The sequence below is a fragment of the Opisthocomus hoazin genome, chromosome 21, assembly GCF_030867145.1.
Source record: "Opisthocomus hoazin isolate bOpiHoa1 chromosome 21, bOpiHoa1.hap1, whole genome shotgun sequence".
NCBI lineage: Eukaryota > Metazoa > Chordata > Aves > Opisthocomiformes > Opisthocomidae > Opisthocomus > Opisthocomus hoazin.
Window position 1 is genome coordinate 4,526,110 of NC_134434.1, and position 22,037 is coordinate 4,548,146.

General features: G+C 48.4%; 1 protein-coding gene across 1 annotated transcript in view; it reads left to right on the plus strand.

The window, feature by feature from the left end:
- DNAH9 (dynein axonemal heavy chain 9) overlaps positions 1-22,037 on the plus strand; it is a 200,534-nt gene that overhangs the window by 61,390 nt on the left and 117,107 nt on the right. Inside the window, exons 40-46 of the mRNA XM_075440716.1 lie at positions 1,842-2,015; positions 3,100-3,307; positions 7,659-7,824; positions 9,119-9,221; positions 10,970-11,209; positions 18,960-19,121; positions 19,932-20,128. Coding sequence (XP_075296831.1) covers positions 1,842-2,015; positions 3,100-3,307; positions 7,659-7,824; positions 9,119-9,221; positions 10,970-11,209; positions 18,960-19,121; positions 19,932-20,128 — 1,250 coding nt within the window. The remainder of the gene's footprint in view (positions 1-1,841; positions 2,016-3,099; positions 3,308-7,658; positions 7,825-9,118; positions 9,222-10,969; positions 11,210-18,959; positions 19,122-19,931; positions 20,129-22,037) is intronic.

Here is a 22,037-nt window from a genome sequence, read left to right on the forward strand (position 1 = left end):
GTGGCAGTGTCAGTCCCTGGCATCGCAGGCTTTGCCTGCGGTCTGCCTGGCTCGCAGGGAGCGGTGGCCTGGGCGCAGCGTGCTCTTGCTGGGGTGCTGTGCGGAGCAGCCGAGCACAGCATCCCTCGGGGAGGTTTGACTTCGGGGCTGGACTGCGCGCTGCTGCTTGTGATGCTCTGTAAATGTCAGAGCTGAGAGTGCGAGGATACAGCAGTCCGAGCGAGGGGAAGCCTGATGAAAAATGATCCAATATAAAATCCGTTTATTGCTCTCCATTGAAGGTGCCCTTCGTGCTGACCTTTTGCTGCCGAAATGTCAGCAGAAACAGTCTGGAAGGCTTCCTGCTACTCTGCACTTGTTGGTGGGTAGCAGGGTCCCTGTGTAAAAACAGATGATAGATTTACCATTTCCAGGCTGTGAAATTAGTGGAAATCCATATGGGGTTTTTATTAAGGAAGCAGTTTGAGTTTGACACCGTTCTGGCAATAGAGCCGGGGCTGGAGCAGCTCCACTTAACTGCGCGGTTAGGGAGGGCGGGCAGCCCGTCACAATGCAGCTGCGGGCAGTTTGCCTGCGCAGGAGTAAGGGCACCCTTGTGAGAAAGCTTTTAGCAGTGATGCACGTCCCTCTCCGCTGCAGGCTACTCTGCTGCCAAAGCCGAGGAGTTATAGCAACAGGAGAACATGGAATTACAGTTATTCTGCCTCTCTGAATAGCACGAGACTACAAAATTGTGGATACTAATAATGTGTTTTTCAAATCCTCTGGTCTTTTGATGGATGGTGGCTCGGGAGACTTTACCGAGGGCACTCAGTTCAGTTCAGCTTCACACCCAGGTTTGCTGGTGGAGGCTGAGCAGTCTGCGGGCAACGTGCTGGCGGTCCCACCTGGGCTTCTGGCCTGGGAAAGTGCGTCAAATGGCCATGGGGAGGAGAGACCCGCAGGTGCTCCAGGAAGAAACTGTGCTGTTAAAACTGGCTAAATTACACATCCAGTATTTCACAGGCATCTTTTTAACAGCACTTATCCCCTCTTCTCCCCAAGGCAAGGGTCTGCAGTTCCCGTTGTCTGCATGGGAAGGTGTTCAAACTGAGTGACTGCCCTGGTGACACACAGGAGACCTGCGGCAGGGGAGGGGACTAAGCCCATTTGGCAAGTCCCGACCCAGCATCTAAAGAAATACTGTCACCACAGCTCTTGAAAAAATTCAGATGCTCCAAAATTGCCGTGAATAGAAAGATATAATGGGGAAAGACAAGAAAGCGGGTGCTTCCAGGGTGATCTGGCAGCGCAGAAACGCAGCAGAGCCAAAGGGGCACGGTCCCTCTCTGGTGCTTTTGTACACTGGTGTCTGCAATCCTGCTTCTCCAAAAGATTGTGGCTTGAAAAGAGGCCAGAAGAAAACAAGTAAGTATTAATAGAGTGGTGTGATTTATGAGGAAAAGCTTTCGTATGCATGCTTTGACTACTCATGACCACAGATGTAGACGGATGTTGCGTCCTTGTCTGTTGGAAGAAGTAGGCACCAAGAATCAATCAAGTCGTCTGTTTAGTCATAGGCACGTATTTCTCTTTTTCGAATTGATCCATCTATCTAATCTCAGACATACCAAGAGTGATCAACACAGAGGATGAATTATTTGGGTGAATAAATAGGAGTGATGAGAAGAAATGAAGAAAATGAAAAATTAGGCTTAGTAATAGGAAAAAAAATAAGATCGTTATGCTGTGGAGTACATTTTAAGGACCAATCCCACTCTGGTGGACTGGGATAGATAATGTTCTCCATCACTATTGAATTCCTCCAGATTAGCATATTTTCTCCACTTTTTGTCTTGCAGCTTGTGGACTACAGAGTGGAGTTCAGCAAGTGGTGGGTGGCAGAATTCAAGACTATCAAGTTTCCTTCTCAGGGCACAGTTTTTGACTTCTATGTCGATCCAGAAACTAAGAAGTTTGAGCCTTGGTCTAAACTTCTTCCCCACTTTGAATTCGATCCAGAAATGCCGTTACAGGTACGTGAACCTTGCATGCTTTTTGTCTGCGAGGACTACATGAATTTTAGTGACCGTACGTGCGCATTTCAATGAAGTCTAAGTAAAGGTCAAGCACTTCATAATAAGGATGGCATTCTTTATGAGGTACAGCTAAATTACCCATCTTTATTTACTGTGCTTTGATTGTGAAGACAGATCCTTCATCCATCTTCCAAATATGAGTGATGTACTTGAGGGGCAGGCTCAGAGCCGCCCCAGACCCAGGAGTTGGTGTGCCCAGGGTGAAGGGTGGAAACTGCATTTGGCCAAGGAGTGCAGCCCACAGGGAGAAGTGGGATATGAGACGATGTAGTGACAAAGCCCTTGAGACATTGTGTTGCCATTCTGCATGGCTGAAAATAGAGATGTTTTTACAATTTGGACAAAAAATGAGAGTTTCTGCAGGTAGTGAATTGCGCTTGCCAGCTACACTTTTCTTTCCTTTTAGAAGTACCACAGAGAGCAGATGACTTGTAAAAATTGTTACCGTTTTAGCAAAATGTGTGCTTGTGGGGAGATCCAGATGCTGCTCCTGGTATCCAGCTGTCAAGGTTTCATCTGTACAGGCAGTTTGATTTTAGTGGCTGACAGCAGCGTATCGTTCCCTTCCTTGCGCAATCTAGAATCTGGGCTCACCTCGCTGATTCCTGTCTCTCCCAGTTTTAGCTTATAAATATCTCAAGGGTGGGTGTCAGGAGGATGGGGCCAAACTCTTTTCAGTGGTGCCCAGCGACAGGACAAGGGGCAATGGGCACAAACTGAAGCAGAGGAAGTTCCAGCTGAACACGAGGAAGAACTTCTTCCCTCTGAGGGTGACGGAGCCCTGGCCCAGGCTGCCCAGGGAGGTTGTGGAGTCTCCTTCTCTGGAGATATTCAAGACCCGCCTGGACAAGGTCCTGTGCGGCCTGCTGTAGGTGACCCTGCTTCAGCAGGAGGGTTGGACTAGATGACCCACAGAGGTCCCTTCCAACCCCTGCCATTCTGTGGTTCTGTGATTCTATAACATGGCTATGGGGTTGTGGCAGGGATGGGGACACTGATCTGCTCGTTATCCCCCTCTCAGGCTTGCCTGGTGCCCACCACTGAGACGGTCCGCGTGCGGTACTTCATGGACAGGCTCCTGGAGCGCCAGCGCCCGGTGATGCTGGTGGGCAGTGCCGGCACAGGGAAGTCTGTGCTGGTGGGGGACAAGCTCTCCTCACTGGACATGGACGCGTATGTGGTGAAGAAGGTCCCGTTTAACTACTACACCACCTCTGCCATGCTGCAAGGTAAGGCAGCAGCTGAGCCACGGGACTGTTGTCTGGTGGGTTTCTGAATTCCCAGGGTGTCCGGTGGGGTTTGGAGCAGGGTGTACACTGTCGCTCTGGGGGGAAGACCCATGGCCGTGATGCCTGTGTCACTTGTGGGCACTGAATTGGTGCCTGCAGATTCTTCAATCCACTGTGAAACTCTCAGGTCAGCAGGCCCCTGGTTTGGGGGAAGATAACGTTTTCCGACGTGAGGATTTGAATTCTGCACACCACGACTCTGTTTCAAGGCTGTGCCAAAGCACGTGCCTAAACCTGCTGCTGGTCTGTACGGCACGTACCTCGTTCTTGACTTGATGCGAGTCATTAATATGCTCGAATTTAAGCCCATGCTGAACAGGATGGCTTTCTTGGCTAGGATCCAAACAGTCCTCAGGGTGCAGTGGTGGGAATTGCATCCCAGTTAGCAGTGAGGATGGTGCTAATGGATATGTGCAGGCTGTAACCCAGGGCTGCCGGTTCCTGGTGCTGTCCTCTGTGTCCTGCTGAAGCCTGATGTGCTCCCATGGAGCAGGTCCCACACACCCACCTCCCCAGGGGGTCCAGGGCTTGAGGATATTGGCACATCAGTGAAAAATGAAGTTTGGGACAAGAAGAGGTCAGTTTCGCTGTGTAGTCTCTTCAGAGATGAAGAAGAAGGAGGGAATCCTTGAAAAGTTGTTCATTTTGGAATGATCTTTTCACTTTGAGTTGACGTAAAGGGAGATAAAATAACTTTTTACATGTATTTATTAACCAAGAATGAAACAACTGGTTTGGTTTGAGTTGAAAAACAGCTGTGGGACACTGCAAAGCAAAATGCTTTTTTTATATAGCTTGGTTTGGCCCCAGTGGCCTGAAATCCTTTTGTTCCCCCAGCCTTATACAGGACAACCATTCGTGAGGGGTCAGTGAGACCAAGGATTTAACGTTCACCATCTGGGTTGTTCCTGGCCAAGCGGTTCAGGGTGAGGACGTGCTCACAGCCCAAATTGCTGCCGAAGGCAGTGAGCACCTGGGGCGGCATCCGTGCCCTGCGAGGTTCCCAACACCATACACGTTTTAAGAGAGGTGTTGGAGCTTGAAATGGCCCTTTGGGACCGACCCGCTTGCAGAGAGGTGACAGCACAGGCTCAGCCCCTGCTGTGTAACCTGGGGCCGTGTCATGGGGCCAGCATCGGAGCTTTCTGGGGCCGGTTTGCAGGGTTTTGGAGCCTGCTGGTGCCCACCTTCACAGGGTCTCCTGCCCATGCCAGCCAGCCCCGTGGGGTGGTGCCCGTGCCTCTGCCCACAGTGGGAATGCCAATTATTTGGTTTACATGTCCTTTAAGCGAAAAAATGGTAAAATCTCACCTTTTGGCCAGTCCTGCAGCCCTGAGCAGCGTGATGGTTACAGCTTCCCTTTTCCCCTCCCAGGTGCCTCTTTTCCTCTCATGTGAGGTCTCCGTGAAATGCCCTTGAGCTGGTAAATGGGCTGGGCCGTCTGTCTGTCCGCCCGGCTGCCTGGGTGGGCCAATGTGCGCTCATTTATCTCCACCCGGATGGGCGAGTGTGTGCAGATGTGGAGATTTATACGGGCAGAGCTGGCAGCGCGTCCCTGTTTACTCCGGCCGTGAGCTATGGGCTGAGATGGCAACTTTCTTCCTCTGCAGAGAGGAGCAAGTCGTCTGGTGCGTGAATGAAGATGTGGCTCTGAGATTTGCATTGGGAAGCACGATTTATACTGCTTGGCCTGGTTCCCTACTGCTCATTTTTTAGAGTTAATTTGTCTGTTTTTGTGTAGTTTGTCAGTTGGCTGCTTTTTATCCCCCAGCAGGCACCTCTTTAAATTTGTAAAACATGGATACAAAGCAGTTTTGGATTTTTATTCTTTTTTTTTTTTTTTTTTTAACTTAAAAAAGAGCCTACGCTGAAATCCAGTAATTTCTTAGACAAGATGCCTGTTGGTGCAGAGATTTACAAGGTGCAGAGCCCGTGCCCTTTAGGGGAAGAACAGCTATGTGGTTCAAACCGTCCTTGCGGGCCCTGCGGCTTACAGAAGTGCCATGTGCATAGGGGTTAAAAGGAGCCAGACACTCTCTCTTGCCCAAGCCTGGGGCCAGTTTCGGGATTTTCTTTGGTGTATTGTGACTGAATACCAATTTCTGTGGCATTTGGTGCTCTCTCAGCCCATTGCCCCAGACCTCCAGTCTGATGGTCTCTGCTTCTTGCCTGCTTGGACCTCTGCTCCTCCTTGCTCCTCAGCTGTAGCCCTGGATTCTGTCGTTCAGCACCTTTCTGCTCCAGATCTGCCTTGAGAAAATTGCAATAAATGGGGTATTTTTTGGTTTTGGAGGTTTTTTTCCCCCCCTTGATCAACATCCAGCAGGCAAGAGGAGTCGCACTTGCGAAGTCTCGTTTGCGGTGTCTGTTTCTTTCGGGTGTGAATTTGAGTGTGTCAGGATCTCAGAGGCAGGGACGTGGCCCCTTTATTATTATTGTGAGATATGGCTTTGAATTAAAATGCAACTTTCACGAACATGTCACTTGATCCCCAGTAATTGCATTTCAGTGTGATGAATCTCCTGCATACTTGTTTAACCTCAAAAAGGGCTGATTTTATATGTTAATTAAGAACTAATTAAATTTAAATTAAATGCTTATTTGAAACACTTAATTTAACTTGCTACCAGAAATTTCAAATATTATGGTTTTATTGAAGGGGGAGAGAGATTCCATTGAGGAAAGATTCATCATTTTTCTTGGCACAATTCACTCCTTTGTGCAGCAACTGTCTGTGACAAGAAATCAGCTGAATTTTGAGAAGTGGGAAAGACAAGCTGTCTGCAATGCACTGAAGCAGTAAAAAAAATGGTGTTATAAAAGATTTGTGGTCTGAAAAAAACAGAATATAGATCTTCCTTAATGACTTTTGCACGTGATGATGGATGGCTTAAGCGTACTTTTTCACAAGGAGATTTTTATAAAAATTCCCACTCCCATTTACATTTGCCAGTCTTCCTTAATTACAAAGAATTGCTACTCACTGTGTTGCTCCACAGCACCTTATAGGTCTGTTGACAACCCAAAACTGTGTAAATGAAACAAATTCCGCCCCCGTCTTCAGGAGATTGGTGAGGCCCTGGGCCCAAGGGTGCTGGCCAAGTAAGCGCACGGCGGAAAAACCATCCCAGGATCCGGGCAGAGCGGAGCTGCTCCTGTTTGCTTTTCCACTTACCGAGTCACTAAAGGCTGCTCAGTCTGCAATCAAAAGCATCAATAACCTGTAAAACACTATGTGCAGCAATGTGGGGTGATTTTTGTTAAATATCAGCCCAGCATCATAAATATTCTCCATGTTTTATAATCTAGAGCAACACGTAACCTCGGCTTCTGCTAAAACAAATTAAAATCTTCCAAAGGTTTGAAATGAGAAACTTCTCTCCCCATGCTTTCCCTTGCTCATGCATGACCCTACTTACAACTAGGTGGTAATTTGACAGCTCCTGTTGGAACTGAGTCTTGTCACATTATCTGGATGTTTGGGTAATACTGGGGAGGGGATCAGGGAACTTGTGGGTATTTGGTCCATTTAAATAAAAAATATTATTTTGATTGTTCTGAAGATGCCCAGGAATTTGACCCCGAAATCACCAATTTCTTTTGTCTAACAGAGGTAAAAAATGCATTTACATTCACAAAATTGGCTTTGCTCATTGGGTTCTGTGCCCACTGCACCTCCCTTGTTCCTTCCCAGTGCCCAGCCACTACTGCCCGTGTCACTGGCACGGTCACTGTATTCCTGGGGCAGACAGCAGAGAATATTCACCGCTCTGTTCTACGGATCAGAATAACCTCAGCAACCAAGATTTAGTTTAAAAAAAACATGCAGAATGGATTCAAAAGGCTTTATCTTGCATGAAAACCTTTTGTTTGCTATGAAGTAGACCCATTTTCTGGCAGACTGTTGGTCTGTTGTATTTTGTTTGAAAGAAGGAATTGAGAGCTCTCTGATTTGGGTCAAGTCAGGCCAAAAAGCTGCCCAAGGGTCCCCTCCAGCCCCGTGCCGGGCTGCTCTATAGCTGCAGCTTGGGGACAGCCACCGTCCTTCTGTGAGCAGCATCCCGTGCCGAGACCAGCTCATCCTCCCCAAAAAGCAATCAAGAGCCCAGGTACCGGCTGGAGGGGGCTGGGGGCTGCGAGGTGAGCCCTGCCTGTCCTGTGCATAGCTCAGCTCCTCCTGGGGCTGCTGTGGCCACACACAGCACGGCATCGAGCTGGGGGGAGAAATCGCTTTTATTTTGCAGCAATGACTCCCTCGGTAGTTTAGCTTTGCACCTCTGCCTCCATACAGGTGTGCTTGAGAAGCCTCTGGAGAAAAAGGCTGGCAGAAGTTATGGCCCTCCGGGTACCAAGAAGCTTGTGTACTTCATCGACGATCTGAACATGCCTGAAGTGGACGCTTACGGGACCGTGCAGCCCCATACGCTGATCAGGCAGCACCTGGACTACGGCCACTGGTAGGAGGCTGCTCGGGCTTGGTGGTCTGAGACCTTTTTGTTCGGCTCCAGTGTGGGGAAGGAGTTTGAGAGGAAGCCAAAGTGTGGTTCCCTCTTTCCATCCTGTGTTTGTCATCGCGTCCTCCTGGGCTGGAACTTGCTGGGAGGCTCTGGGTGAACCGAGAGTTGTGTGCCCTCGGGGTTTGTCCTGTCCCCAGCAAACTCACTGGCTCATAGCCTAGTTGAGAGGAGCTTTGCTCTGCTCTCGCTGCAGCTTGTGACTGGTCCCAGTGCAAAGCCTGCAAGGGGAGCACGATGCTCAGCCTTGAGTCCCTGCAACTCTGAGAGCGAAGGCAAGCCGTGGATTTGGCCTCAGCTGGGGTGAACTCCCCGCTGCTGTGAACACCTAATATTGTTTGCAGTCAGGCAGCAATAAACAAGCATTTTCTAAGCAGAGGTCATTCGAAGGAAAAACAATGACAGTGTTTTGGAAGGAGGTTGGTGCATCTTACACCGTAGCCAGCGGCGCTGCGTGGGACAGGAATATTTGCAGCCTTTCCCATGGGGAATGCAGGGCCATTTCCAGTCTCCTCAGCTGCGTGCATGCCTGAGCTTGACCAAAACCTTCCCGGGTACAGCGGCAGTGGAGTGGAGCCTGGAATTTGGAGCTGTGGGTGTTGGGGAAGTCGGGCAGAAAGCGGCACGCAGGCAGCGGGTGGGCAGCGGCGTCTGGCAGCAGGCAGCTTGCTTGTGCCTGTCCCAGGTGGGCTTGGACCAGCTGCACTCCTGCGATTTTCTACAGTTTCGATGCAGGTGATGAGTAGGACCTGTGGGCTTTGCTCGGTGCTTGTTACTAGGTAATAGAAATATTAGCTACAGGGTGTTGAAGCTGAAAGATTTCCGCCAAGAGCAGGGCTTGTGTGTGCCAGGCCCTGTACCAACGTGCAGGCAAGCCTGGACCCTGCCTTGATGAGGAGCAGAATCTGACCCTGCTGAAGACAACTGGACATAGAACCATAGACTGGTCAGAGTTGGAAGAGACCTTAAAGATATCTGGTTCCAACCCCCCTGCCATGAGCAGGGACATCTTCCACCAGCCCAGGTTGCTCAGAGCTCCATCCAACCTGGCCTTGAGCACTACCAGGGAGGGAGGGGGCAGCCACAGCTTCTCTGGGCAACCTGGGCCAGTGTTTCACCACCCTCGTGGGGAAGAAGCCTGTGACATTGGCAGCCCGTGGACACGCGCTGGGACAGACGCAGCGGCTGTCGCTCGCGGGCTGCGGTCGCTGTGCCACTGCTCTCGTTTTGCCCAAAGGTACGACAGGACCAAGCTGTCGCTGAAGGAGATCACGAATGTGCAGTACGTGTCGTGCATGAACCCGACCGCGGGGAGTTTCACCATCAACCCGCGTCTCCAGGTAAACCCTTGCAACGGCAGGCACATCGCTGGTTTTATTTCTGAGTGGATTATTTAAGCATGAGGCCAGAGGAAAACCGCTGACAGATTCTGCTGTCATTTTATCAGTAGAAAAGGCAGGAATCTGCCAAGTGACTGCACTTCCTAATGGTGAAGCAGCAGGCTTGCTCCCTTATTCCCCTGCTTGTTTTTCCTCACGTTCTGCTGCTCAGGCGGAGGAAGAAGTCACAAGTTGCCAGTCAGCTCAACACTTACTTTTGGGACAGCCTTCTGGTTCATATAGGCAGATTTTGCCTTCGTTTGGCTAATATTTACCTCTGGAAAGTAGTTCATGAAAGCCTTTCGGTTTCAGAAATTTCCTGATGGAGCTGGCAGTATGCTCTCATTAAGTGGAGGTGGGGAGGGGAAACCCAAACAAACAAACCCCAAAAAAACCCTGAAAAACCAGTACAAGTGCTGCTGGTAACAGAAGTATAGATTTGGGAAGAAATTGTAAACCTCAGGGCTTGATTTTTTGGGAGCTGGGAGGCCCGGCCTCGGTCATAGAGCTGGTTATTATCAGCTCTGAGGTTAATTACCCTTTTCTCCAGCCCATGAGGAGGGCTCGGAGGCTGCTCCCTGTGCCTGCAGATCAAATCCACTGAGCAGGTCCTCTTGGCACCCAGGGGGGACAAATGGCAGCCCGAGGGACGGTGCCCATCCCGGCTGCGTGGCTGGTGTTTGCCGTGCTGTACGAGGAATCCTGGCACGTGAGCAGTAGTGGAGAAGTACCCTGAGAAAGGAGTGTCCGTGGAAGAGCAGCCCTGGCTCGGTGGGGCGGCTGCTGCAGGGACAGATCCTGCTCACAGCACTGCAGGCAGGGACCTGCCAGCTGCTGGGGAGCTGGGACAGCAGAGAGCAAAATGCATTCCCTCATGTGGAAACCTCGCGATGAGAGTCAGCCCAGGCCCTGGCTCCTCTTTAGCAAGGGGCTGTGTTGTGTTCAAATGAAGCATCCCATGGCTGGAAATGGGCATCTCCTCTGTCTTTGCAAATTCCAAATCAATAAGGGCTCTTCTGGGACATGGCACCTTCCAGGGGCTGTTCCCAACAGGCAGCAGGGACAGGGCCATCATATTTTGTCAGGGAGAGTGGTTTGGTGGGATGGGGGGAGCCAAGTGTTACCACGGTCTCAGGGGGAACAGGGCAGGGGCTGCTGTATTTGTCAGATCAGAAGAAACCATGGAAGTCAGGATTAGGGAGCAGGCTCAGAGTAAGGAAGTGAATCCAAAAGGGCTGTTAATTATGATCACTGTTACGGTTAGGTTTTTAGGGCTGTAACACAAGGCTGGGTTAAATCTGCTGAGTTCGAGGCATTGAAACACAGTGTTTGAGAAAGCAACTTGACTTCAGCAGAGATCAGTGGGACCTTCAGAGCCCTTCAGCTCTTCAACGGACTGAACTTCCAGCGTAGCTGTTGTGAAATGCAGTTGAAAATCCCATGTTTAGCGAGCAGAATGGTGTCACTGTCTTCTGCTGGAAAACTGGAAGAGGAAGTAGCCTTGTTCGGGTGGACTGCAAGACATAGAATCATAGAGCATCCCAGGTTGGAAGGGACATTGAGAGATCATCTGGTCCAACCTTTTGTGGCAAAGGGAGCCTAGATGAGCTTATCGAGCAGTGCATCCAATCACATCAAGTCCCCAAGGGCATTTTGCTTGAGAAATGGTTGCGCATCTCTTTGACCTTTCCATGTCTTCTTTTCCTCAGCGTCACTTCTGTGTCTTTGCCCTGTCCATCCCTGGTCAGGATGCCTTGTCCAGGATCTACAGCACTATTTTAATGCAGCACCTGACGAGTGGGAATTTCTCAGGTGCTGTGCAAAAATCAGCCCAGCAGCTGATTTCCTTGGCCCTGGGACTGCATCAGAAAGTAGCTGCTACGTTCCTGCCAACTGCTATCAAGTTCCACTACATTTTCAACCTGAGAGACTTCTCCAATATCTTCCAAGTAAGTGCAGTTGCTGTCCTGTGACACTTGGAGCTTGTCTCAAGGCCATGGGAGGCTGTGGACACGTGTTGCCCTGGCCCAGCTAGCCTTGGTGAGCAAAACGCAGTCTCCCACCTGGCAATGACACAGCACATCTGTCCCCTCAGTAACGGGGCTGACCTCAGGCCATTCCCTAGTTCCTGTTTGGTTTTGAATGGATTCCAGAGCCATTGCCCATGACTTTGAGGAACATCAGTTAGAAGCTTATTGATTTTCCAGCCTCCTGTGGTCAACGAGGAGTTCCAGAAGGAGGTGCAGGTTTTTGGGTGGGTTGAAATACCCACTGGCTGTAGAAGGGACCAACTGCAGGGAGCTTTGGGCTCCTGACTTCAACACTTCATTAAGGGACTGTTGATTAATGTGATGGAGCTGGACTTGTCTTTGTTAGCCTCAATCCCCAAGAGTGAATGTGGGGTTTAATGGCTCTGTTCCACCACACCGGGAAATTATTTTATTGCACTGAAGCAGCTGGTGGACACTTAGTGGGCTACTGACCCTGAAGGTAGGAGAGCAGTAACTAGTTCGACTGCTCTGCCTAGAGCCAGTACAGTTTGTTGTCCTGTACTGGCACATCCTCTTAGCTTCTTAATGGTCAGGTACTCAGCATGTGCATGAAGCATGGCATTTAAAGAGCTGATAAACAAATCAAAACCAGCTTTGACTTAATTGCTGAAACTGCATTACCACTGGAGCCAGTTCTGTACCAAGGGGAAGTTCTTCAGCTTTAGAAATGTTTTCTTCCAACAACGCAGAGATTTTCTTTCTTTCTCCCAGAGACCTCATGCTGTGAAGCAGTAGATATTGCTGCTCAAAGAGCCTTTTAGAGCTTAAGGCTGATTAATAAAGTTTGAGAAAGTTCTTTGCAGCCAAATCAAGAAGTTTCAAATACCATAACCTGTTGTAAAACCTTAGTTTGTAATTTGTTGCTGTCCTTATTAACGTCTGTTTTACAAAGTAGGTACTGAAAGTTCAGGGCCTTGTGGTCTGGTCCATCAGACAGGAGCTGAAGTAGTGACAGGCAATGGGAAGTCCAAGAACAGGACCTTGAAAAAGTCAATAACTTTGTTGTGTCAAGGAGGAATCAGACCTGTCACTTGTGCTCAGCTAAACATCAGCAGCCTTTGACGTTAGATGTGGGTCATGTTAAATCCTGGCTTCTAGTTAATCTGTGCTTTGAAAGGCAGAGAGACAGAAAAGAAGCATTTCAATAGGAAGCATTAACTTTAGCTGTAGCCTGCTTGAAAGGTGCTAAGGTTGTGGGATATTGGAAAATGTCCTGCCAGATCTAGATGCTGGGCAAGAGGGTGGGAGCAGTGACAGGAGTTCAGATGGCTTTTGGTTTATCACATGGCTGCAGGAGTGGGGGAGTCTGGCTCCTTGGGCTCATAATGGTTATTTAAATTGTGGTTCAATTTTTCTTGAAATCATGCATTAAGTTTTGCTGTTCATTCCTGATTATTTCCTTACCTTAAATATCCTTGGGTTTTTCAGGTCTTCTGATTTCCTTTTAGCTCTGCTGGAAAACAGTTTTTTTCCTGAAAAGGAGTGTGAAAGAAGCTCTGGGAATGCATTTCCATGTGTTGCATGCTTTACCTCTTCATATAGTCGTAATTTAGCTCAACCTCTCTTGTCCAACCCCCTGCTCAAGCAGGGCCGACTTCAAAGCTAGGTCAGGCTGATCAGACAAGTTATGGATGTTTCCAAGGCTGGAGTTCCCGTAGCCTCCTTGGCCCTTGTTACACTGCTACATTCACTCTATTTTGAAGTTTATATGTTTTTATTTCAATTGGGATTCCCTCGCTGCAGCTGGGTTTTTTTGCCTCTTGTCCTTTTGCTATGCACCTCCAAAAGAAAATTTGGCTCAGTCTTCTCTATAACTCCCCATTAGGGAGTTGTAGACAGCAGTAAGACTCCACCTTTTCCCCAGGCTGAATAAACCCGTTTCTGTCAGCCTTTCCTTGCCTGTCCTGTGCTCCGCCGTTTCACAATCTTGGTAGCCTCCATTGAACATACATTGAACTGTATGTCAATGTCTTGCTTGTACTTGGGGGACCCAAAATTGGATTGAGCCTCACACAGCTTTTCTCCAGCCTCTCAAGGTCCATTCATTTGGTGTGATAACCTCTCTGCCTGGTCAGCGTCATCTGCAGACCTGCCGAGAGTGCACAGACCTGCTGAGAGGAAGGCATTAAACAACACTGCCCTGGTACCAACCCCCGAGGAACACCGCTGGTAGGCTGTTGGTCCCCAGTTAGAACTTAGAGCCTGGTGGTCCAGCTGGTTCTCCAACCACCTTGCAGTCTACCCGTCTGGTCTGTTTTTTTTTTTATGACACTTCAAGTGATGGCATCCGGGAAAAAGAAAGAAGGAAAAAAAAAAAAAAAAGATGGAAACAAACCAAACAACTCCCCAAAACAGCAGGGCCATCAGAGTTGCCAGGGCCTGTGGGAAGGTGGAGAAATGGTGGATGTAAGGCTTGCAGGTAGGTGCATAATGCCTTTTTCAAATTCTTTTTAATCCCAGACAAACAATCAAACACTGAGTGCATAATAGCTGCATGTATAAAAGGCGTTTTGGGATTGTTGTTTTCCCAGCTATTCTGTAATTATGGAAGCAGCCAGTGATAACAGTGAAGGGCACAGACCCCCTGCAAGCTGCAGCTGTGGAGGAGTCAGCACTGGACTTGCTGCCTCTGTACTGTGATACTGCTGGCCCTGCACAGGTCGCTAACAGCAGTGCCGTTTGCAATCTGTTCAGTGGCTCCGGCGTTATCATACCATCAAGTAGGGTCTAACAAGCCCAGCTTGAATCCCTTGGTGAAAACTTCCTGACAGCTCTTATGACGAGGAATCCTGTGCTAATTGTCTCATTACAAAACAGTCCAAGAACCTGTATCTTCATTGTTGCAGCTAATGAAGAATGAATGAGTTTGGACCTGGTGTGCATGTGAGTGTTGTGCAGAACAAGGAAGACTGCCCCAAAGCAAGTCAGCAGCAATTCCTCTCAGCAGGAGGATATGGGAACTTACTGCTTTCATGTGTATCCTACTGCACCCAGTACCCATTGCCACTTGGCCTGAGCTGATCAGGCTGATGTCCGTGTTGCCTGGTGTGAGGGTTCAGCTGGAGGTGATTCCAGAAGGTGTTCACTCCAAATAACAGCAAAATACCGGAGACATTTGTCTAGACAAATAAAATTATCAGTGAAACCAGAGGGAAAAAGAGCAACCTGTAAACCCAGGGGTTGAAGGCTTGACTGGCAGCAGTGGGCTCACTTTGTCAAGCACTGTTGATGTTTGTCCTGACTAATTGGAATGATCATCTCTGGGGATCTGAGCATATTTAGTGAATTTCCTTTTTCCCTGGCTAGTCATGGCCTCTCCCTCAGCAAAGAAAAACGGGCATTTCTGTGTGTGGTTCAAGTTCAGCTCATCCTCACTGAAACACAGAGAAGGGCTGTGAGGAACTGTTTGTGAAGCACCTCGTTGACTGGAGGCGAGAGGAGTCCGAGGTGACTGTCTTGTTGTCAGACATTGGCACTTTGCAAGTCTAAGGTGGGGTTCGACTCCAGATGAAGATGCTCAGATTCAGGTGTGTGACAATATCTAGGTTCATCCAAGGCTGGGAAGGACAGAAGGCTGTCCAGCCCCCCCTACCAGGGGCACAGGTGTGGCTTCACTCTGTTGCCCAAATGTAGGTCTCTAGTGCTTTTTGAAACGTGTCAGGACATCCTGCCCAGGCTCCAGCAGCTGTGCAAGGACGTAGGTGTCTTCCTGTGTTGTATCTGCCTGCCCTGTGTGGGCGTCTTATCTGAACTGCTTGAGCTGCTCAAGCTGTGTTGCTTTTGAGGCTCCCTTGGCTGTAGAGCAGTGTCCCCTGAAAGGAACCATCTAGTTGTGTTGACTTGAGAAGGTCATGGGAAATCCTGTGTATTCCTACACAACGATGTTTTTATCCAGTGTTCTCACTTGGTTTTTGTCTCTGGACTTCACCTTCAGCAGGATGACCCTAAATGCCTCAGCGTTGTACTCAGTGGTGCCACTGCTTCTCTGGCATCAGCTGGCCAGGAGCCATAGGATGAAACTTTGGTTCAGGCCCTCACGTAGAAATAAGCTGGTCTCTCCTGTGTGGCACCAGGGTAAATATGCGGATGCTCACCGTGGCAGGGCTGGCTCCCTGAAGGGGAACATGGGTCTCCAGGGAGGTAGGGACTGGCAGGAGGGCTGTGGGTGAAGAAGGGGAACTAAGGCGAGAAGGAAGCCAGCATCAGGCATGGTTTCTCTGATGAACACACCAACACGTTCAAGTCACTGCTGTCCTGGAACCCCACTAGGGTCTGGACTGAAGGATGCTGCTTTCTCATTTTGAAAAAGAATAACAAGGAGCCTCAAAATCCATCATCATCTTCAACACCCTGGGCTCATTGGCTGCTTTTGAAAGGTTAAAGAAGGCTCAGCAAGTACTGTAAAACTTATCTGTAACAAACAGCTTAAATAAATCACATCTTGCGGGAAATGTTCAGAGTGAGGAGAGACTGGAAACCACAGTCCAGGATGGTGGGCAAGAAGGGGTTGAAGTAGGATTAGGCAAGATCTGCAGGAGTGGCAGCCGTGGTTCCTTGTCGCTGGACTATATCACTTAGTGATGTTACTGTTGCAGGGGCAAGGTCACCCTTCAGTCCTTTTTAATCCTTTGGGCTCGTCAGAAGGAGTTATCTGTTACTTTCCCTCTGTAACAGGTCCTGTCTGTGGTTAAAGTCCGACACTACCTTGCCTTGCATTTCTACGGCACCTTTTCATGCCTTTGGGTCCCACTATGCTCTGCAGAGTAAAACTGATTGGTACGCTCCAGGCAATGTACCCTTGATTAAAGAAGACAGGTCTCTGCAGTGACAGAGTTGTGGATTATGCTTTTTAAAAATGTATTCCCTGCTGGCTCATACCAGAGGAAGCCCTGTTGCTGTCTGTCTTTCCATCTGAAAGGGTTACCATGGTATTATGCTCTAAATTATATCTGTCATCTCTGTCGAATAATAATCATAGACTCGGCAGGGTTGTATTTTGCTTTTTATTCCCATTTCTAACAAGATTTTCAAGGAGCATGTCACAGTAAGATCTGCAGCAGTTGAGGAGGAACGGCCTCGCTCTTCCCAACAGCAAGATGATAGCAGTGGCTCCGGCGTGCCTCGCTCCAGCTGAGCTTCGCCTTCACGCAGGCTTTAGCAGCTGGCAGGCTTCACGCTCCTTTGCACGGGGAGGGATTTTCATATTTACCTATGGCTCAACTTGCTAAAGAACCCTGCAAACTTTGGGCTTGCAAATGCTGAAATGCACCTCGTGCATCGTCTACTGGCGTGTGGCTGGAGTGGGGCACAGCAGCGACTGCGAGACTGGTGCAGGGTCGGCAGCACCTTCGTTTTGTTCCTTGGTCTGGCACGCCTGAACTTCTAGATTAAGCAAATGGTATTGCGTGGAAGCTGTTCTTGCGTGGAAGGCTTCTGAGGTTTCTGGGTGAACCAATGGCTGTGTGGGGGGATACAACTCAGGAGGGCAGACTGGAGCGTGTGACTGTACTAGATGGTTTTCGGAGACCGTTCCTGGTCAGAGGATAGTGATAATGATGTGTTTGAGGTAGTGCTGTCAGCTAGGACTCATTAACGGAGCTGTGGTGGCAATTGTCCTGCCTGAGGCCAGGGCTGCGAACTGCCCAGATGTGCTCATGTTGTAAAGCACGAGCTGACTGATACTTGTCACTGTTTGCAGAACTCTGATGGGCAGCAGAAATATCTCCTGGACTTGCCTCAGCACAGCTGTGGTGGGTGCAGAGCACGTGAGGTCCTGCTGGGAGGCGACAAGCTCCCTGGCAGGCTGGTGGGGTCATGCATGCTCTTCACTCTCCTCCTTTTCATGGAGATCATGGGGAAAAAACCAAGCAACCGGCTGAGGTCAGGTCCTGCCTTGTCAGAGACGCAACAGCCCATCTCCGCTGGCATGTTGATGCGTGACGACAACACAGCAGACGAGTCTTGCTGGGATGATTAGCATATTCCCCGTTTCCGTGCCAAATATGCATCATCTCCTGGGGTGATTATTAAGCTGCTGAGGAGCCTGTCACTCAGAATTTCCCGGTAATAAATCCTGATTTGATGAATCTTGGCTGGAGGGTGGTGGTTCCCCTGGAGGCCGGCTCCGCGCTCCTCGGCGGTGGCGATCCCCTCGCACCCCGATGGGCACTGCATCTCCGCTCAGCAACGGCCTCTTCTGGCGTTTCGATATTTTATCGCCAGTGTCGTGGTGTTGGGTATCGTTGCCTAGGGAAGCCTTGATGCAGCAGAGGGGGCTTCCTAACCAGCTTCTGGCCTTTCTGTCAGTGGGGGAAACTGAAAGATTTGGCTGAAATACAACCTGAGGACTCAACAGTCGGATGGGTAAAACTGGTATTGTCATGGCAAAGGCAAGGGATTCTGCATTTTTCAGAGGAGTTTTTTTGGATGGTGGCATCGCATCCATCACAGATGCAGTGACCCACTATTACGCACCCTTCATGTGTCCCAGCCGTAGACACTGTGGCATCTCCTGGAAGCTCGACCTCACGCATGGAACATCCCCATGGCTCTTTGGGGATGCTGCTGGTGGTGCTCATGGAAGAGCCTGGTAGCTCTGCTGAGAGGAGCGAGGAGGGTCGGGTTTGCAAGGGGAGAAAAGGGGAGATGTTCAGCTGTGAAGTTAATAACCTGATTACAGATCTGGTGAATGGAGTGTGGATTTTCTTCTCTCTGAGGTAGCCTTACATGTGCTTGCATCAAGAACACAACAACTTTTGTGGCTTTGGGTGTCTTTAGAGTAACTGAGTGATGTTTGGTTTTTTGTTTTTTTGTTTTTTAAGTCAGTTTAGGACCTGATGGGTTTCACCTTTCTCTTTTCAAGTTGTCAGCTCTTTCATGAATATTTTTTTCTGAAAAAAATAAAACAACAATTTGGCAGCTGTGATGACAAGTGTGAAACCCTAACAATCTGAGCCGTGGACCAGTGAGCTGAGAGAGACTGCTTTACATTGCTTTTAATACATTTTATACTTTATGTATAAATAATTAGATGTTCGGAATAAAAGCTGTCTGTTTAATTCATGCCATTGAAAACCCTGTGTGCTGTTAATAGGCTTAGTTATAGGTGACACCTCTTTGAAATATAATTCTTTTATGCATTTTAATAGAGTTCATGGTAAACATACTGTGATAAGCAGACAGCAACTAATGTTTCCTGCAGGCAGAATGCACCTAATTAAAATTAATTGATTAAGAAAAAAAATCATCATCACTAAAATTTCCAAACTATTTTTTTGTCTTGGCAAAGCACCCATGGTGGGGTGTGGGGATGCCAAAAGCCGCACGTCTGGGCTGATGCCTGACCCTGCGTGCTGTGCTGCTGGGACGGGGACCACCAGCCCAGGCAGGCTGCACTGGGGATGCTGTTTGGGGTATCACCATGAGCATACAGAATATAAACTGCTTTGGGAGATTGGGGATAAGAAAGGGCACATTCTCCAGGGGCTTTTGAGTAGGAGCTTGTTCAGAAGTTCAGTTGCAGGTTGCTGTGATACCTCTGTGTTTAGAGTGATTCAGCCCTATTCTAGTGTGATAGCCTGGATGCTGGAGGTGAGGTTGGTCCCTTAGGGTCAAGATGGGGTTTAGTGACGGTCTCTGCTCTCCACAGGGCCTTCTGTTCTCTACTCCTGAATGTCTGAAGCAACCCCAAGACCTAGTGAAACTCTACCTGCATGAGTCAAACCGGGTGTACCGGGATAAGATGGTTGAAGAAAAGGATTATGGTACCTTTGATAAAATCCAGCTGGAGACAGTGAAGAAATTCTATGACGTAAGTGTTGAGGTTCATAATTCTGATAGCAGCGTACATGCTTATAGGACAAAAAATTCCTTGGGAAAGCAAGGTTCGAGCCAAGGTCTGCCCATCTCCCTCTTGCCTGGAGGGCAAAGCTCTTGATGGTAGTCCAGGAGCAAAATCTGTCACCTGTATCCTGGGCTGCCAATTTTGCAGTATGGGTAAAGGATGCACTCCATAAGGGCATTGGGGAGAGGACGTTTGGGGTCTGTGAATTAATTAAATTCCTTTATTTAAGTGCTTTGAGTCTCATGTGGCAAAAGCAGGAGAAAGGTCAGATCCCTGGTCTTGATGGGAGCAAAGTGAAATGCAGGCACAGATCGTTACTGCTTTCCCTTTTTCCGGAATATCTTTCACAGGAAAGCTCTAGACCTGCTTTCCTCCAGGCCTGGCATCACCCAGCAGCGCTGCCGTCTGAATCACACAAGGATCACCGAAGCAATAAGTAGTGCAGACAGCATTTTTTCCTCCAGGTGTTACCACTCTCCATGCAACAGCCCAATGCTACGGCTATCGCTGTGGGGCTTTTCTTGTCACTACATTTTCATATCGTAATGAGTTAAGTTTTTGTGATTTGCAAAATGTTGTTAGAGCAAAGGAAGTCAGTACTGGGGCTTTTTCCCTCTTCTCCCTCTTCCCCCTTTTCCAACATGCTGGTGCAACTATATGGAAGGCATTTGCTGGAACACCATACTCGACTTGGAAGGATGACATAGACCTGGAGTGCTTTTTCCTATGCTTGCTATGTACATATATATATATATATATTTTTATTTTCTTTGGCAGGACATTGAGGAAACTTTAGAGCAGACCAAGCAAATGAATGTTTATTGCCATTTTGCTAAAGGCGTCGGTGAACCCAGCTATAGGCCAGTGCCAGCCTGGGAGGAGCTGAACCAGATCCTTGTGGAAGCCTTGGACAGCTACAATGAAGTTAATGCTGCTATGAACCTGGTACTGTTTGAGGACGCCATGTGCCACGTGTAAGGGGATTTTCTGGCTTTACGGTCTCATCATAACATTCATAAATGCAGGTAGCTTCCGTGGAGTTTCCTGGAGGATGTAGGTATCCATAATTACAGCTGATGGAGCTGGAGATGTGCAGAAGCTTCAACTGCCCATATGGCGTGTCCAGCACAAATACTGCGCTGCTTCTCTGGCTGGTGTTTGGAGGGCGCTTCTGAATCCACGGGGATGCCTGGGGCTGTCAGATGGAGGGACTGCATGCTGCTGTGTTTTTTAAAGTCTGGATGCTGTTACGATATCTTTGACCCGCGATGCTCTGCATATGGCGTGAACATTTGTTGTATGTGACAGTGTTCAAGTGTGTTATCATTTATGTGGGTGTTCGTTTGACAGCCAGGTACAGAACTTGTTATACTGGGATTTCCCTAGATGCTTTCACAACTGGTTTAGAGCCACGTTTACACAGGTTCTTAGTGGGATTTTCAGAAGTATGTAAAGCAAGATTATGTGCATTCAGGCTACTAGTTTAAACGGATTGAGCCATTTAAACTGCTTTGATCCTTTGAAAATCCTGCTTGCATTTAAATGCCTGGAGGTCCGGATGGGTTCCCTTCCGAAACTGGACAAGTGGGACTGTATGAAAATAGCAAGCCTCCAGCCCATAGTTATGAAGCTATTCACACGTCTGTGGGGTAGATAGTGAGGCATGCTTCCAGCTTTCAAATACCATTTAAATGCTTGTTGTGAATCCCAGCAGAAACAGACTTATTTCTGGGTGCTGAAATGCAGATCTGGCCTTAGACCACTTCAGAAGAGGGACCTGCCCTGTAAATCATAGTTTTAACTGATTTTATATGAAAAGATTGTGTCAAGAGGTGCAGATTTGTGACTCTAAGCCAGAAGGAAGCCGCACAGCAGTGTGCGATTTCACTTCTCGCTGGACCTGGCAGCTTAATGCAGTTGTTCTCATGCAAATTAAAAAAAATATATATAAAATGCTACTCCTTTTAATGAGATGTTTAACCATTTCTGTTCCGAGAGCTCAACAACCAGTTGCTTTTGCAGTGTAGTCTGCCCACTACGCTGGGGCATGTTTTCTCTTGCAGTATGGACATTTACTCCTTTGTATTAATAAGTCATATGTAACCTGATGTCCGTGGGCATTTCTGCTTGCATTGCTTGCAGGAAGGTGACAATAATGTTAATCTTGTGCTTCTTTTTCACTTTACATAAATTGGGATTTGCAACAAAACCTGGCACTATCCCTCCAGTTAATATTGTGAATAATCGGGAAAGCGAGGTTTGAGCATTCAGCGTGATTTTCACTGGAGCTGGGTGAATTTCATTCACTGCACTTGGAAATTACATTTTGCTGAAATATACAACTTATTTCTCAAACAGCTCATGAATGTCAGCTTGAATTTGCTGAAAATTTTCGGCTGGGAAATAAAAAGGAAAAAAAAAAGGAAAAGAATGGGAAAAGTGAAGGACTTCATTTATGTAAGGAAGTAGGAGATACCTGTCAGTCACCTCCTAATCCGGGGCTCCTTGTGCATGTTCACAAAGCACGCAGCCCCGGAGAGCACAGCAGGGGCAGAGACCGTGCTGTCATCTTTGGGGAGAGCCTGGAGGACTGAGAGGGGGAACACTAAAGCTTTCCACACAGCCTGATTTGCTTTTCTGGGTATAATTTCACAGTCAGTGGGAGTCTGCTCATAGATCATAAGGTGCTTAAGTTGTAATAGAGCAGTACAGTATTTTTCACAGTATTTGAAAAATCAATTAGATTAATGAAGGAAAATTCTCAGTTAAGTGAGCTGAATAAAGGCAATGCTGTGAAGAAGGGAATGGTGCTTGCATTTAAGACTCAGGACAGTGAGGTTTTCACCGGTAGGATCCTCTAAACCCCCGTCACTTGGGATTTTA